Source organism: Misgurnus anguillicaudatus, chromosome 23, assembly GCF_027580225.2.
Source record: "Misgurnus anguillicaudatus chromosome 23, ASM2758022v2, whole genome shotgun sequence".
Taxonomy (NCBI): domain Eukaryota; kingdom Metazoa; phylum Chordata; class Actinopteri; order Cypriniformes; family Cobitidae; genus Misgurnus; species Misgurnus anguillicaudatus.
Window position 1 is genome coordinate 24,678,194 of NC_073359.2, and position 18,093 is coordinate 24,696,286.

At 35.6% G+C, this 18,093-nt stretch overlaps 1 protein-coding gene across 1 annotated transcript in view; it reads right to left on the reverse strand.

Annotated features, from left to right (window-relative positions):
* The window catches only part of mgat5 (alpha-1,6-mannosylglycoprotein 6-beta-N-acetylglucosaminyltransferase), a 74,580-nt gene that overhangs the window by 34,454 nt on the left and 22,033 nt on the right, over positions 1 to 18,093 (reverse strand). Inside the window, exon 3 of the mRNA XM_055218472.2 lies at positions 14,426 to 14,593. Within this exon, the coding sequence (XP_055074447.1) occupies positions 14,426 to 14,593 (168 nt within the window). The remainder of the gene's footprint in view (positions 1 to 14,425; positions 14,594 to 18,093) is intronic.

The window sequence follows — 18,093 nt, forward strand, 5'->3', positions numbered from 1 at the left end:
ACATATAATGTACTTTGCTGGCGAGTCGATCCAAGTAGTACTGTATGCTTTTATTAATGCTATTATCTGACTTTTGTGCAACCAATCATCATCTTCCATTTGCATTAGCTATAAAAACCCTAAGGAGACTAACAGGGACGTTTGTGTTTGAGAGTCCAATGAAAAGACATTGTTTCGTGAGAAAAATGGATCAAAAAGACCAGAAAATACAGAAAAGAAGTGAGGAGATAAGTCGAGAGTGAAGGAAAAGAGACAAGGGGAGAAGAAATAAGATTAGAGAAGACGATACAAGATGAGATGAGGCAAGACAAGAGTATCTGTCAGAGAGACAAGAACAGACAATATGAGAAAATGAGAGGAGAAGGAAACCGATAAGACTATTTGAGAAAACTCCAAACATTGAATGATGATTTTACAATTAAATACATACACAGCAGACATTAAAAATGCAGCAATGCATTTATATATCCAAAAATGGCCGTTTTAAAAATGGACATCGTTATGTATTATATTAAGCATTAAGATGGGAAATATGCATTAGGTCATGAAACATGAGCAGCAGGTTTATTCAACTGCATTATGTAACCACTCATAGCTTCTAATGTATCTGTTTGACTGACTATTTACAATTTTATTATACAGTTACATTTTTTAAAGCAGAGTTTATTTAAGTTTATTTATATTCCTGTTATTGCCTATAATTAGTTTACAATAGTAAATTCGTTTGTACAAAATTTCATTTGTTACCATTTTTACTTATTGTTCACTGATAAATTTAGTTCTACATCGTATTTATTTATAGCTGTGATGTCGAAATTGGCTTCGAACATTTTACTATAATTGGTATTAGATATTGATTTCATTGTCACAAGGACTCTAACATTTACGTTACGTCACATTTACGCATTTTGGCAGACGCTTTTATTCAAAGTGTTACACTGTAAAAAGTTAAAGTTAGATCTACTTAATAAAAATTAGTTTATTTGGTAACATTTAAAAATATAGTTTTTCTCAACTTTAAAGGAACAGTATGTAGGATTGTGGCCAAAACTGGTATTGCAATCACAAAACTTGTGGCTAAAACTGGTACTGCAATCACACAACTGGTGGCCAATACGCAAAATGACAACATAAACATCAGTTGAGGGCTGCAACTCCACTTTTTAAATGACAATATCCTGGCCAGACCACTGTTGTGAGTGATATAAGTATTTTAAATGAAAATTATTTCTTAATGTCTAGTGACATATCAGGGCCATTTTATGATTAAATGATATACATTTCTTACATACTGTTCCTTTAAGTGAAAAATTTTAAGGTAAACTTTTTAAAATGACTTAAAATTGGTAACACCCCAAAGTTTTAAGCTTTATTACCTTACATTTTTCACTTAAAGTGAGAATAATTAAGTTGAAAAAAATAAATTTTTAGGCATTACCAATTGAAATATTTTTTTTTAACTTTTTCAACGCCAGCATTTTTAAAAAGTTGCCAGCCAGCACCAGTGTTTTTATGATTTGTGCAAAAGTTTAATGCCTTCTAGACAATTTTCTTTTTTAAATATATAAACATACAATATATCAAATAAAAGAACAGACCATCTGCTTTTAAAAAAAAATGCTTCACCTCTCAAATATGGGCAGGTTTCTTAAAAAAAAGAAAAAAATTTAGCAAAAATTAAAACAATTGCATTTTTGTAAAGGACTTTTGTTAGAGATCAGATTCAGAACGATGATCAAAACATACACAGAGTTTTTACTGTTTTTGGATCAGTGGATGCTTCAGTGTTGGGTAAGCACGCCACCTAGTGGATAATAGCAGAAATATGGATTGCTGTAAAAACTTGTCATTGGCAGGGAAGCATTATCTCTGAATTGACGAGATTACTTGTCAATGGCGCGGAAAGAGTTAACCCAACTGCCGCGAAGCTCAGCGCCGTTCTAAAAAACTTGAACACATTGCTTTCTATGAGTATACGCACACCGGCGCCGACAGGTGGCGCCTGTCCGCGCAGCCCAGCAATGACTCAGGAAGTTGCTCTGTCGCGCCACAGAGCACCACTAACATAGTTTAACATAAAATAACATCATATTTGTCCAAAATCATTAACGATTGACATTGGCTGCTAACGTATATTTTGCATTTTAAAGTAGACGATATCTAAGAAGCTTGCGCTATTTAATGTGCTCTTCCGGTTTACGATACCTCAGAGTTTACCTAGACGTGACTCGACGTGGCCCAACGCTAAGCTGCGCGGCCAGTGTGCGACCCCCTTAATGCTCTACCACTGAGCTATACAGGAGCTAGATTTGTAGCGTGTATCGACAATCGTCAGACATATCGCCAATAGCAGGCTTTCATGACGATAGTTGGCGATAGTTATTATTATCATCATAGTTTCACATTAACATGTGCATTGCGTGCTTTTCCTCGCATGATAGGGTTTGTGGGCTTCACTTTGCGCAAGAGAGCTTGTAACACGCGCAGATTCCTTCTCGCATGCACCTGGACTTTATGCGCGCGTCTTGGACTCTTGTTTGGACCTGAATGCACACGGCATGGACTCCTTACCTGATGTTGACCCGGAAGCCAATGTTTATGTTTAGGAAATCATATGCATCTACGATGGTATTAGGGTGAGTAAATGATAAGCAATGATTTTCATTTACAGGTGAACTATTCTTTTAAAAGAGAGAAAAAGTAGGAGCAATAAAAACAAAGACAGAAATAAGGAATAAAACCTATAAACAAAGAATAAAACAAGCTGCGAAATCCTCCTGCCACACCAGCTGTGGTTTGGTTCAGTTCAGCATGATGTAACCACTTAAACTCAATTGGCTGGCTGGTTTTGTTTAACACAGAAACCAAATTTGATGCAAAATTACACTGAATTACAGCCTAATTGGACCTTAATCACACATTGACTCACAAACAAAGCCCAGGTCTGTTTCACACACACACGCACACACAGAAAATATCCATCCACTGTGGAAAGTTTGTGTCGTGAAACGCATCAAACTACATAACACAAAAAACTGACATGTTTGCCAATATCGTCACCTTATGATTGGATGATAGTGCCAGTGACATCCCAATTGCATCATCACAATTCATTCTTTCTACTGAAGCAATTTACGCTAAATTCTTATTTTAAATAACATCAGTTTTTCCCCAAATTATTTCCATTCTTCTTAAGTGTTTTGTTTTTCTCTGGCAAAGAAGAAAAACAGCTGCATTTGACACCCCCTTGTAAACACACTTGCTCTTAAACAAGCACATACTGTTCAGAACAACAGATAAATGGGCGGTATCCATCATACTTCTGCCAATACTCTACACACAACACGCATGAGATGCTTCAAAACAAACATTAGCGAGTGAGAGAAAGACAAAGACAGAGAGAGATGCATTCAAAGTGACGGTCTCTCTCTCTCGCTTCAGTAAGTCACATTTTGCTTTAAGCTGCACACACGGAGTCTCTCTCTCTCTCTCTCTCTTCCTCTCTCTCTCTCAAGCAGACTCAAATGGCATTGCTAATGCTGATAATATGTAGTACTGTGCGAGTACACTGAAGTGTGTTTATAATCTCTTTCCCTGACGATTCGAGGCTGGTCAGTTTTTCTGCCAAGCTGCAGGGGTTTTGCTAAAGCGTTCAAATGGATGTGACCCACACGCATCCTAAAACTCTGTACGAAAAAATAAAGGTCGCTTAAGAATTTTGTGAGATTTTAATAAACTTTTTAGGGTTTAGGTAATAAGACATTCAAACATATTAGTGTAATTACATACCAGGTATTAGTGTAACTATAAACCTGTTCATGTATGAGGAAAATGAAGTATACACTGTGTTCCTGGTAAGTTACCACAGATGAAACCACATGCATTTTAAAACAATTAAAAAACTTCCACATCCTGTCTCAGGTCACGCAAAAACATGCGACTTCTGCAGAAAGAGACTGTAGTTCCCTTTTTTACTCTATTTTTATATTGGTAACACTTGGTTGTATTTTGGTTAATGCATGATTTAACATAAACTAACAATGTGCAATACTTCGACAGCATTGATTATGTTAATTTTGGCATTTAGTAATGTAAAAAAAATCGCAATTGTAATGCACAATGGACTAACATAAACAATTGTATTGGCATTAACTACCATTAAAGGAATATTGTACTCATTTTCAATATTAAAACATGTTATTACCTTAACTAAGAATTGTTGATACATCCCTCTATCATCTGTGTGCGTGCACGTAAGCGCTGGAGCGCACTGCGACGTTTTGATAGCATTTAGCTTAGCCCCATTCATTCAATGGTACCATCCAGAGACAAAGTTAGAAGTGACCAAACACATCAACGTTTCTCCCATTTAAGACGAGTACTCCCAAAAGTGCTATTACGCCATAAAATATAGTTCCTCTTTTAAATCCGCTTAGAAAAGCGCTACGTTTTATTTTGTACCACCAAACTTGCTCGTATAACTACTCGTCTTAAATAGGAAAAACTTTGATGTGTTTGGTCACTTCTAACTTTATCTCTAAATGGTAGCATTGAATAAATGGGGCAAAGCTAAATGCTATCGTAGCGTCGCAGCGCGCTCCAGCGCTTACGTGCACGCACACAGATGATAGAGGGATGTATCAACAATTCTTAGTTAAGGTAATAACATATTTTAATATTGAAAATGAGTAGACTATTCCTTTAACAAAGATGCTAAAAAACAATATTGTTCATTGTTAGTTCCTGTTAGCTAATGCATTTAATACAAATACAACTTTAACGTAAAGTGATACTGTTATATTTTGCAAATCATGTTTTGTTTTGGAAATTTGCAACAACAAAATAAAAAATTACAACAAAAAATATAAACAAATAACAAATAAATGACAATTTATTTTATTTATAATGAATACAAATACATGAAAGCCTGTATGAGATGAAGATACAAATTTTGAGGAGCAAACAATTGTTTGAAGAGTTGTGTTTTTCAGTATGGGCCTACAAAACGTAACTTTAACAACAATAGTAAAATTTCCGCCTAAAGGCTAACATATAGCATTAACTAGCATATAACGCTAACTCTAGCAGTCACAGTTGTTTTTAGCATTGTAACAACATTGTAATAAATGATACTGTCCAAAATTTCCATTTCATTGTAACGTATTGTTTACTCAACTGTTTTGTCCTATTTTGAATAATCGTCGCTTCGGTTTAGGGTTAAATTTGGTGTTTGCTTTAGGATGTCACTTTAAGTATTTGTTTAAACTATTTTTTTCGTATTTATTTTTTATATTTTCTGATTTTTAAACCATTGTCATCTGGCGTTAGGGTTACTGTGGGTTTACACCAAATGCGAAGCGTGCAATCGCATCGCGTTGCTCGCTCTAGATTACTCGCGGGATTTAATTTTGTGTCATGCGTATTTTTCGCTCAAGTTGAATATCAAGGCGAACACGTGTTTGAGGCGAATAGCGCGTATTTTCACGGCAAACGCGCTGCCCATATTGCGTGATTTGCATCGCCCCACGCGAGGACGCGTCTGATCGCGTCTTTGCATTGACTTTGTATGTAATCTACTCGCGCAAATCGTTTAACTCGCATCTGGTGTAAACCCACAGTTAGAGTTGGGTTTGGGTAAGGATTTCATTTTATGTAAATCTAACCCTAAAACGAAGCGACAATGGTAAGAAAATAGGACGAAGTTGAGTAACCAATATGCGACAATGACACATAAACAGAAATTCGTGATGTGATCACAAAACAACGTGGAAATTAGTGACAGTATCATGAAAAAGAATAAAAAAATTAAGTGATTAATTGTCATTTAATGTTAGGACATTTTGACTGCAACGTCAAATGTAAGGTGTTATGTTGCGATTGGCCTGTTTTCCTGTCTTTTGCATGCACGAGGTTTACATAAAAAGGAGGAAGAAATCGAGTTTGAGGCTCATGATATGTCCATGTACAGAAATCTTATTATTCATCTATACCTAGATAAAAAACACTTCCACATCCTGTCTGAGGTCAGGCAAAAACATGTGACTTTATTTTACATTCTACGCCACCTTTAAATTGATTATACTATAATAATAACTGCTCACAGTACAGCTATAATGTCACTTGCTGTAGATGACTCATTAATAAGTTTTGTTTTTTATTTCCAACTAATGCTTTCCAGACCATCATAAGTCACTCTTGTGTTTCACCAAACCCTCATCGATGTCAGCCAGCTGTATAAGATTCACATATTCACATCAGCAAATTTCACGAATCAACAACATTCAAAATAGCACAAAACCAAAATGTTTACTGAGTAAGACTATAAGCATTGATCCAATTAAATGTCATTCTGGTCACCATCTGAGAACTGACATCAACTAACAGTACCGTGTGTGACTTCCCTTTACAACTAAAAATACACTTAACATGCAAACCACAGGCCCATTTGTATAATAAAACCCTTGAGACATTGCATTAGCAGGTAATAAACACAAATGATAAATTGACAACAAAGTGCACCAGATAATTCCTTTAGAGTTCAAAAAACTCGCTGAAACAATGTGCTTTGATCCAGAAAGGCCAAACATCCTACAAAATATATGAGATGAAACAAATTGGGATGGAAACATGGGGCCATAAAAGTCCAAACAGTCCAACAAGTGTTTGTAAGTCAATCGACTGTCCAAATCCATGAACCATATTTTGCATTATTCCTATATAAAATGTATTTTTATATATATTGGTCCTATGAGAATGTAAACTGATAGTCACAAACATCAAAACCCAGCGTGATCCTAATAGTTTCCAATCCAGTTGCAAAAAACAATTTCAGGTTCCTTGATGCTTTCCCCAGTCAAAAAACGTATATCACACTATCACACTCCCGTCCAGGACGGCAAACGTCCTGCAGAGTTTACCTCCAACTCTGCAAAAAACAAGAAGTTGGTAGATTAAACAAAGGCTTACTTAAGTTGGCTATATCAACTTAAAATAAATAGGATTTCAGATGCAAAACCCACTAAGTGCCACCTCACCTTATTAACTGAATGCTCTCTGCACGTATTATACTTTCATCAAATACTTTCACTTCAAATTTGCTTAATCCTGCCCTAAGGCCATTCAGAAATGCCACTTTGCATTTTTTACACCTTTACTCATGCTCAAGTTGTTGCAAACTTGCATACATGTCTTTGTTATGCTGAATTCAAAGGAAGATATCTAAAGAATGTTTGGTTACAAAGGAAGTCAATGGTGCCCCAGATCTGTTTGGTTAACAATTTAAAATATCTTCATTTGTGTTCAGCAAAACAAAGAAATGTATACGGGTTTGGAACAACGTGAGTGTAAGTAAATAATCACAGCATTTTAATTTTTTGGTGACTATCCCTTTAAGAGTCTGCTCAAAATGCTCATTCACAAGAAAACATGTCAGTCACACTTAGAGAGAGTTTTTCAGATGTTCCCCTATCCCCTAGTTTTCCACTTACATGTAACTTTTTTTTTTCAAATAATCTTGATCGGCTCGCTCAGATGTGTTTGTTTTGGGTTTGCGCTAAACTCTGGATGGTGGCCCTCCAGGATCAGAGTCAAATAGCAAAATGTTTGCTTAAGTCACACTCATCGGGTTTCAAAGCAGATTTTGTACATGCATTTTGAACCCTACACATGTGTCAGCACTCGACATCTCTGAACCAGATAGTTGGACCACAAGAGAGACAACCAACACAATGGGGCTTTTCAGGACCCATCGCTGTTTAGAGACAAAAGCCAGAAAGACCAACAATGTGACAGACGGTCGCACAACGTAAAGGCGCAAAGAAAGATTCTCTCATCGCCGATGTGAAGCAACATGACAGTGGACAAAAGCATTAAACGAATGAAACGAAACTCAAAACCAGTTTGTTTGCTTGTTAACGCCAGTTGAAGACCTAAGGTAAAAGTTGAGCAGTTAATGTGCGTGTCTAAGTTTTATGTGCTATTTATTTTAAGTAAAACCCTGTTCATAAACATGGGTGGGAAAGCTTGAAAATCATCTTTGCTATTATCACGAACAAACTTTTATCATCAAATGTTTCTCCTGACTTCTTCATGTATACAACTGCTAAAACAATCTTGTGTCTTGGCAAAGCTGCGTTTTTTTTACCTGATTTAGTCCAGGCGTGTTCAAATCCCTAACTCAAGTATGTTCACTATTACAAGTGATGCTAGCCTTACCTCTCTGTACACTAAGAAGGACAAACATCTTTGTGCTCCTTTTCGCATAGGTCTGTTTAGCTTATTAACGCTATGTTTGGTCGCCTTGTGTCCACCGGAGGCATCTACAGCCGCCACGTGCACAAAGAAACAACCTATTCTGTTGGCTAACAGTGGTGATCTTTTTCTCTCGCCCTTTTATCTCTCTAAGGAGTCTCATTCGCTAGTTAAGAGCCAGAGCGTGCCAGCAGGGCATTTCAGCACCGTCTAGAGAGACAGTAATAGACACCACTGGTACAAAACAACACACATTCGACGGATGGCACTGAAACCCGGGCTATCTTCACTGGTGGCACATGTCGCCGATAACCTTACAAGAGGAGAACAGCCTGGATGAAACGTACAGTGTTTGGACAGATAACAACTTAGCGCAATGGTGCTGCACACCGAAGCCCCAAAAGTATAAAAAAAAGTTTTGAGAACGTAGGCTCGTCTTTAGACACAATTCAAATATTTTTTGATACTTCTTTGCTTCGATGTGCCGATCATGTTTTATATTCTTCTGATATTAACATGCTTTAATAAAGCAAATTGAAAAAGATAGATTTTTGCACTTTCGCAAAAACAATAAAGTCGGTCGAGCTTAAACAAGTCTTTCACTTTAAAATGATAAAAAAATTTCAAAACACAATTAAGCTTTCCTTAATATTCATCCATATAAAAAACATTGTTTAAAATTATAGAAAATTATTTGTTAACAGAATTACTTTATTAAAAATTAGAACTTTATTCTCGTTATATTGACTATTCTCAAAATATTACAGCTTTATTCTTGTTAGATTAAATTTATTCTCAAAATATTACGACTTTATTCTCAAAATATTATAGCTTTATTCTCGTTATATTGCCTTTATTGTCAAAATATTACAGCTTTATTCTCATTAGATTGACTATATTCTCAAAATATTACAACTTTATTCTCAAAATATTACAGCTTCATTCTCGTTAGATTGACTTTATTCTCAAAATATTACGACTTTATTCTCAAAATATTACAGCTTTATTCTCATGATTTTTACTTTATTCTCAAAATATTACAGCTTTATTCTCGTTAGACAGACTTTATTCTCAAAATATTACGACTTTATTCTCAAAATATTACAGCTTTATTCTCATTATGTTGACTTTATTCTCAAAATATTACAGCTTTATTCTCGTAATTCTGACTTTATTCTCAAAATATTATGGCTTTATTCTCGTTATGTTGACTTTATTCGCAAAATATTACAGCTTTATTCTCGTAATTCTGACTTTATTCTCAAAATATTATGGCTTTATTCTCGTTATATTGACTTTATTCTCAAAATATTACAGCTTTATTCTCGTAATTCTGACTTTATTCTCAAAATATTATGGCTTTATTCTTGTTAAGTTGACCTTATTTTCAAAATATTACGACTTTATTCCTGTTATTTTGACTTTATTCTCTTAACTCTTTCCCCGCCATTGACGAGTTATCTCGTCAATTAAGAGAAAACATTTGCATAAAAAACGTGTTTCTGAAGAATTTTTATGTTAATCTGCAATACCATCATTACCCACTAAATTACTTACCCAATTTATGAAAAAACTGAAGCAAAAACGTTATTTACACAATTTTTTTGTTTGTTTTGATTATCGTTTTGAATCTGACCTCTAACAAAATTCCTTCACAAAAATGCAATTATTTCAGCTTTTTGCTAAAACTTTTTTATTTTTAAAGAAAAATACCCATATTTAAGAGTTTATAAGCAAAGAAAAATTATCAAGTTAGGTGAATTGGAGATGCCAAATTGCCCCTCCCCCAACCTGTGTATGGATCAATCAGTTCTATAGCCATATTAGCCATAGATGATGGAATGGCGTGAAGAACAAAGAACGAATCTCTAGATGTTTTTATTTTTTATTTTAGCCTGGCCCTAACCCTCATTGGTAAAAAAATAACCGAGGTTAAGGACTAAACAAAACCTCTTTATGAAGCTTAGATGACGCATTCTGTTGACAATCTGAAAATCTGTTTTCTGGTCTCCTCTGAGTTGAGAAATACGTTTCTAGTGCTATTAAAAAAGATAAATCTGTCGACGCAGATGTGAAAGGACACCAATCCACATCTAATGTAATATGAAATAATCAATGACAGAGGCTTTGTTTCATCCTCACTGCACAAAAGACACTAATGTAAGATTTGGAAACAAATAACAGGATCTTAGTAAATAACAGACCCCTTAATGTAGCCGGCTGGGTTTCATTAATTTTTATTAAAATCTTTAAAAACAATGACAGAGTTTTTGGAGAAATAAGATGCATTTGGGGAGAAAAATGGATGACACCCTATTATGAAGCTAGTCAAATTGCGCTAGGCAAATACTTTAGTTTGTTCTAGACATGTTTACAAAAAACGCATATAAAAAAACCTTTTTGCATTCATGCAGATTATTTAAAACAAAATCGTTTTGGTATGTGAACTCCGAAACAAACAGTCCTTGCCTTTCTTCAAAATGGTAAAATAACTAATTGTTTAATGTATCTTTTGAAAGGAACATAAAAATAAAATGTGTTTGTGTGTGGGTACAGCTGTTGATACATTCAGTTGCTATTTCAGTTCTAACTCGACCACAATGGGGCTTTGTGCAGGCCTGCAGGATGGTATTGCTTGCATTTGTCATTGTGTTGATGAACTATAAAGAGGTGTTTGATAGCTCTGAGCTGCAAAATCTTTCTTTCTTGTCTTCGTCAGTTCCTGAGGAATAATAGCCACTTACATTTGAAAACACTAGTACGAGCTCCCCGAGAACAACCTTATCTATTTTAAAGATCTCGTCTGTCTCGCAAACACGATGAAAGGAAGCAAAAACCACACTACATTTCTAAGAATTTGATAGCAACGGTGACGTGAGCCTTAAGTATATGACAAATATATATATATTCGTCAAGTCTGTCGACAAAACTTTGTCAAGATTTTCTATACCGTATTTTCCGGATTATAAGTCGTACCAGAGTATAAGCCGCATCATTCAAAAATGCGTCATTAAGACTAAATAACATATATAAGTCACGTACAGTCCCAGTGGCCTATACGTCGCGTTTATTTAGAAAATTATTTCACAAAATCCAAGCCGAAGAACAGACATTTAATCTGGAAAGGCAAGTTATTCAACTAAACAATAGCAGACAGAACAGCAGGCTGAATAGATGTCTGTACGTTAAAATAATATTATCAGTTATTTAAATGATAAACCATAGCATACAGAACTTACCTGGAAGGTTAAATAGGCTAAATTTACCGAACAAGCCAACTAGCGTGAAGTTCGCATACTCGTCATTCCACATTACTGAATCTATTGAATTACATAAATACCTTTGCATCATAAATGTCAAAATTAATTCATACTGACTTACAAGGCGCACCTGACTATAAGACGCAGCACCAGCCAAGTTATGAAAAAAAAATGCGGCTTATAGACGTTTTCAGCAGTAACAACATAAACAAGCTGTCGTTATTTTGTTATTTTCGACGAGGCATTTGTTCAAGAGATCATTTTAGCAACTAGTCAGACCATTAAAAAAAAGAAACCGGAAGTTCGGATCCAGACGTGTATCTCGTCAGCTCACGTGCGTCCAATGAAATCGTCTATAGACCAAAAAAATACTAATATATATATACTAATATTTATATTTTCAATTTATATATTCGTCAAGTCTGTCGACACAACTTCTCAAATATTTATATACAATTGTATATAAATAAATAAATAATAAAAAAAAATTAAGATTAAGTTCGCAATTCAATTAAAACTAAATATTTTATATGCATATCTCAATATGCAAATTGGTGATTTTTTTTATTGATTGCAGTTCGTAAAATCAATTTACATTATAAGAAAATATATTTAAAAACTGAAATTATATAACCAACATACATGTTTCACATTCTTTCTGGAAAAAGGAAGCATCACTCGTTTCATCATTAGAGAGTCAAGCTAAATCGTAAAACTTTAACCTTTGACTATGCATAACTGTTTGACGTATTAAAACCATTCAGTTACTGCAAACTATTGCGATACGCATATTGCAATATGTACAACCCGCGATGTGACCCTGGACCACGAAGCCACAAAGTTGCACAGATATTTGTAGAAAAACCCAAAAAGACATTGCATGGTCAAAATTATCGATTTTTAGATTATCCACCCTGACGACAGGTGTTGTGGTTCAGGGTCAAATATATCTTGCAGCCCTAACACAAGCACCGCTTATAATGACCAAAACAGCCAAAATATCACATCAAACCATAAATCTCGGCTTCTTGGCTCAAGGTGTCTTAAGAATCGAATTAGCTCAGTTTAATAAGGGTTTAAGCTGTAAACAAAGGAATCTGTCGGCAAACTTGGCTGCTAAGATTGTCAGAGCAGCGGGTTTGTCAAAGAAGCAGTGAGGGATAGTGAGCTAGTCATCTTCAGCATCGGATGACTCAACGGGGGTTTGGCCTATATAAAGCACAGTGAGTCAGAGATGGTTATTGCAACCGTGACACACACACACACACACACACACACACACACACACACACACACACACACACACACACACACACACACACACACACGCACACATTGAGCAATAGGGCAATCACACACGCACAACCTTTAGATTAAATATAAGGGTGATACCATTGTATTTAAAGATTTTACCATAGTAGCATCTAATAACTATAGTATTATCGTGTAACTTACTACGGTATCATTTAGAAAATGCTGACAGAGTTTACAAAAGAAAGTGGTATGGTACGGCTGTGGTGGTACGGTAATGGTAACATCATGGTGCTCTGATGCATACCATGCTACTACAATTTATGTTGTAAACCAACAATGACAGCACTGTAGTAACAAATGTCAAATAACACATAGTAATACAGTACCACGGTACTGTTATGCAAGTGAAACGCACACACATCATCTGGTCAAAGAGCCTTCCAAATGGCACACGAAAACTGCTTCCTGCCAAGTTAAACTGTGTTTTGTGACGGATTCAAACTTCACTACATTAACTTTCGACTCCACCTGCCAACTTTCTACAGCCTGAAACAACATTACATAAACAGATCGATAAACATGGACGTAAAATCACATGCGTATCTTTTAAGACAACATTTTAAAACGAATCCCATTTACTTTTATCAAAAATGGCTTAAAAAACAACCTAATTTTCTGATAATAGCGTGGAAAACATTATTCACAGATAATATCGCAAGCCAATTTTTTTTACAAGCCGATTAATAAAGTAAAGTACACATTACATTAAATGCGCTATGAATGCAGATTTCCCCAGTGTTTAACCGTGAAGAAACAGCGGCCTGTTTAAAGCGAATACATGCCGCTTAAACTACAAATAGTTCATTTGCTCCCATGGCTGTTAATCTTCTCAGACTTGAAGGAAAATCAATGGAAAGCAATAAAGAGGGCTGGGACTGTGGATGTAAACGGTGTGTGTGGGCTTTGCTAGAGTGTTTTTATGTGTGTAAAGATTGCGGTGTTTACTCTGGGGTCTGTGGAGGATCGTGGACTTTGGAAGTGGTACAGTGAACGAGTTATTTAAAGGTGCATTGTGTAACTTTTAGGAGGCAGTCAACTATTTTTTACAGAAATGCAATATAATATACATAACTAAATACTGAACTGTATTGGTTTTATTACCTTAGAATGAGCCGTTTTATCTACACGTTAACGTGGGTCACCTTACATGGAAGTCGCCATTTTGCGCCACCATGTTTTTACAGTAGCCCCTAAATGGACAAACTGCTCTATAGAGCGCCTTTGTCACTACATTGTCTCGATTACGTGTTTTTCCTGTGGCGGCTACCGTAGCTTCTCTATGCGTTTCGAATAGAAGAGTTGAGCTTTGGACTGAGCTGTTGGTTGCTATTCACAATCTCACTGCTAGTCGGCGATAAAAATGTATACAGTGAACCTTTAAGTGTTAAAACCGCCCGATTTGAAGAACTTAACTACTAAGTACTACTTTATAATTAAAATAAACAAAAATACACATGAAACGTAAAAAAACATTTAATTTAATTTGAACGTTCACACGAAACGTAAAAATACGATTAAATTTGATTGATATTTTTCGTATAACTTTTTTCTTGTATGGATCGCAAAAAATAGGTGTTTTAGCTCAGAGGGCGTGTATGTACCTGCCACATTGACTTTCTCAGGGTTGACGGGAATAGGTCCGGGTGTCGAGGTCCCGTTGGTCAGGTTGCTGATGGTCCCGTTGTAGATGACGTTGTCCACTTTTGACTCCAGCTTTGATAGTCTTTGCATTATATTATCCAATAAAACAGCCAAAGTCTTCTTCAGATCTACATAAAAGAGAAGACATACGATCAGATGATATTAAAGGAACAGTATGTAAGAAATGTATATCAATGAATCATAAAATGGCCCTGATATGTCACTAGACATTAAGAAATCATTTTCATTTCAAATACTTATATTACTGACACCAGTGGGCCGGCCAGGATCATGTCATTTAAAAAGTGGAGTTGCAGCCCTCAACTGATGTTTATGTTGTCATTTTGTGTATTCAGGGCTCCAGACTAACTTTTTTCACTAGGAGCACAGTGGCTCCCAACTGAAAATTTTAGGGGCACAACCAGAAAATTTAGGGGCACACACTGTAAATCAACATGCTATCCAAATATTCACATTTCTACAAATTTCCACTGTATTACTAATAAGTACTCTAATGATAGATGCAGAAAGTACAACGTGCCGTTTCAAATTCAGTGTCACATCACAAAAAAGGTCAAATTTACTGGTCGCACATGTGCGACTGGATGTAAAATTCAGTGGCACACTCTCAAATTTTGGTGGCAAAATGCCACCATTTGGTGGCAGTCTGGAGCCCTGGTATTGGCCACCAGTTGTGTGATTGCAGTACCAGTTTTAGCCACAAGTTTTGTGATTGCAGTACCAGTTTTGGCCACAATACCACATACTGTTCCTCTAAAGAAGAACAGAATCAGGGCTCGAAAGTTCGACCAATTTGGCACATGCGCCCTAATTTCTCAATGGTGCACCTTAAAAAAATATTAGGTCGCACCAGTGCGACCAGCCGTTCGACGGATTAAAAGTCTCTACAACTCCAGCTTTGATAGCAAAGCCCACACACACCGTTTACATCCACAGTCCCAGCCCATAATTAACAGTAACTTTGAATTCATGTAAATAAAGAACTCTTAAGGATGCCAGTGTCATCGTGCGGGTTAACAGGGTTGGGTGCTTGTAAAACTGCCACGTTAAATGGGATGCGGTCAAACATTCGCATGCACCTAGCTTTTGTTCTGGTTCACCAGTGCAACCAGTGAAAAAGGTTAGTCTCGAGCCCTGAGAATTGTACATAATTAAAAATCAGTATTACAGAGAAACAGAGGAACAAAGAGAAAGTGATGAAGATTGAGAAAGAGAGATATGTAAAGGAATATGTTTTATTATATTAATGTATCTTGATTAATTGTGCATTTGGTTTAATTCTTGCTTAAAAGAGGAGTCGCTGACATTCTGCTCTCCAGATATCAATTTACAACTTGTAACAATGTTTTATATATATTTTAAGATAATTTATATAGTCTCTATTAGTGATGCACCGATGTATCGGCCGCCGATATTTAATTTGAAACCATCGACATATCGGCAATAGCGCGAGAAAGGCCGATACCGATTGTTTATTAATTAACTGCATAAAGAAATCCATTATATGTAAAAAATTAGTTAATGTTGTTATAAACTAAATGCTGAATAGCAAAAACCACCTTTGAAGGTTGTCATGCTGTCTTATTATATTTGTTTTAGCTTAATTTGTGCCTCTCTTATTATGTTGGTCAGTTGAATGTTAACTAGATCCAATCCATGTTCAGTAAAAAATAATTTGATGCAGAAATAAACTAGCTAATAGACCAACTGTATAGTATTGTATATAAGTGTTTAATATCGGTATCGGCATCGGCCAGAAGTTGTCTATTTAAATTGGTATTGGCCCAAAAAAATCCTATCGGTGCATCCCTAGTCTCTATATCTCTTACCAAACTCTTTCTAACAAAACAGTCCAAATCCAGATTAATTTTCTCTGAATATGATAGACAGATGGGTTGAGTTTTTATAATCCATATTTCTGTGTCACATGTGCCGTTTCTCATGACGATGACGTCAACGTGACATCACCACACACCAATGGACTAAATCCCTGAGAGATGAGAACAATCCTCAGGACAGACCACGGCCTCTCGGACTCGCCGGTGTGCACGAGATTAATGTTTTCATTCTCAGAAAACAAATCTATCCCTAACATAGGCTAAGTGAGACATTAAATTGTTTTTGTTTGGAAAAAACTAAAAACATCAATGATATTAATAAGGGTCATATCTTAGTTTTTTTTCTTCAATTGTTTGTTAAAGTTGAAATTAAATTAAAATGAAAAACTGTAATTTGATTTGGAATATTGTGGTATTTTTTGCAAATTACTTATCTGTGAGCTTCATTATTTTTTTTAATTCATGTTTAATTAAAAAAAAATCAAAAACGCAAATCTCCTCCCCTCCTTGAAACAATCTCTCTTTAGGTGTGGTCATATGGTATGGTAGGTGGGCGGAGTCCGGGAAAAGATCGCAGCGATTAGCAATTAGCAACATGAGCCAACTTCAGACGATCCAATCCCAAATTGACAAATTCAAGTCCAGCCCTAACTTTTTCATTTCAGAAGCCGTTTCACTCGGATATACTTCACCATGGGAAAATTAGACAATCACTACTTCTGTTTAATGACGACTTTAACTTTTTTTTTACGGAAAACGCACACCCATACCACTCCACGCCTACCAAAAACATCTTGTTTCATAATCACAGTATTTTTGTTAAAATCACTTTACAGGTTAATTGGAGGGCTGGAAAACAATAGTAAAAAATGGAACTGATGATATCAATCTTTTTTTCCCAAGAAACTAACATTATAGGAATTCAGGAGTACTTAATTCTTAGAAATGTTTTTTTAAGGCTTGTTCCGCAATTAAAAGAATTCAGCCTGAGGCATATCACTGTTTTATTGCTGCAACAAAAAATATACTATCAAAAGACAATAGTAAGATTGACATACAGAAAGCCTCATTGAGACAAACCCAGACCTGTAAGACTAGACCTTAGAAATTCAAGGTTGGAGATGTGTTTTTACACCGACTAATACCACAATGAGTCATAACATTTATTGATTTAATGATTGAATAAAGTGTTTCTCCCTTACCTAACCTGTTTGTCTATCTGTTTGTCTATCTTGCCTGTTAACTGCATATACACTGACTGCATGCACTTCCTAAAGCTTCCATAAGTGAGGTAGACACTAATCGAAACAGCAGGATCAGATGGAAAAGTGAGATAAGACATTACAGTAACCATAAAAAGCACAGCTTCAGTTTACAGGAAAAATCATTAATTATATATAAATTTTAGTAGGCACTGTTAAGGTGTGTTCGTGCTAGTAAATAGTAAATTTACAAGTACAAAACCACAATGTAATAAAATTATATGGTTGGAATCACTTTCAGAGTGATTTTTATTCAACTGATGAACAATAAAATATTGACAGTCTATCAAAATCCATTAAAATTTAAAGAACCACCGCATAAATAAAGTGAAATTGCAGCGCATAGGCGCTTCGAATAAACGTAACTTTATCGTCCGTTGGTGTGGTCTTTATAATTAGCGTTCTTACTATAAACAGACCGTTATAGCATCTAGAAAAATGGATGCAAACTGAACCCAAAAGTGTCATGGTCCTGTCAGACATCCGTGCTAGATGTAGGTCTGAGTG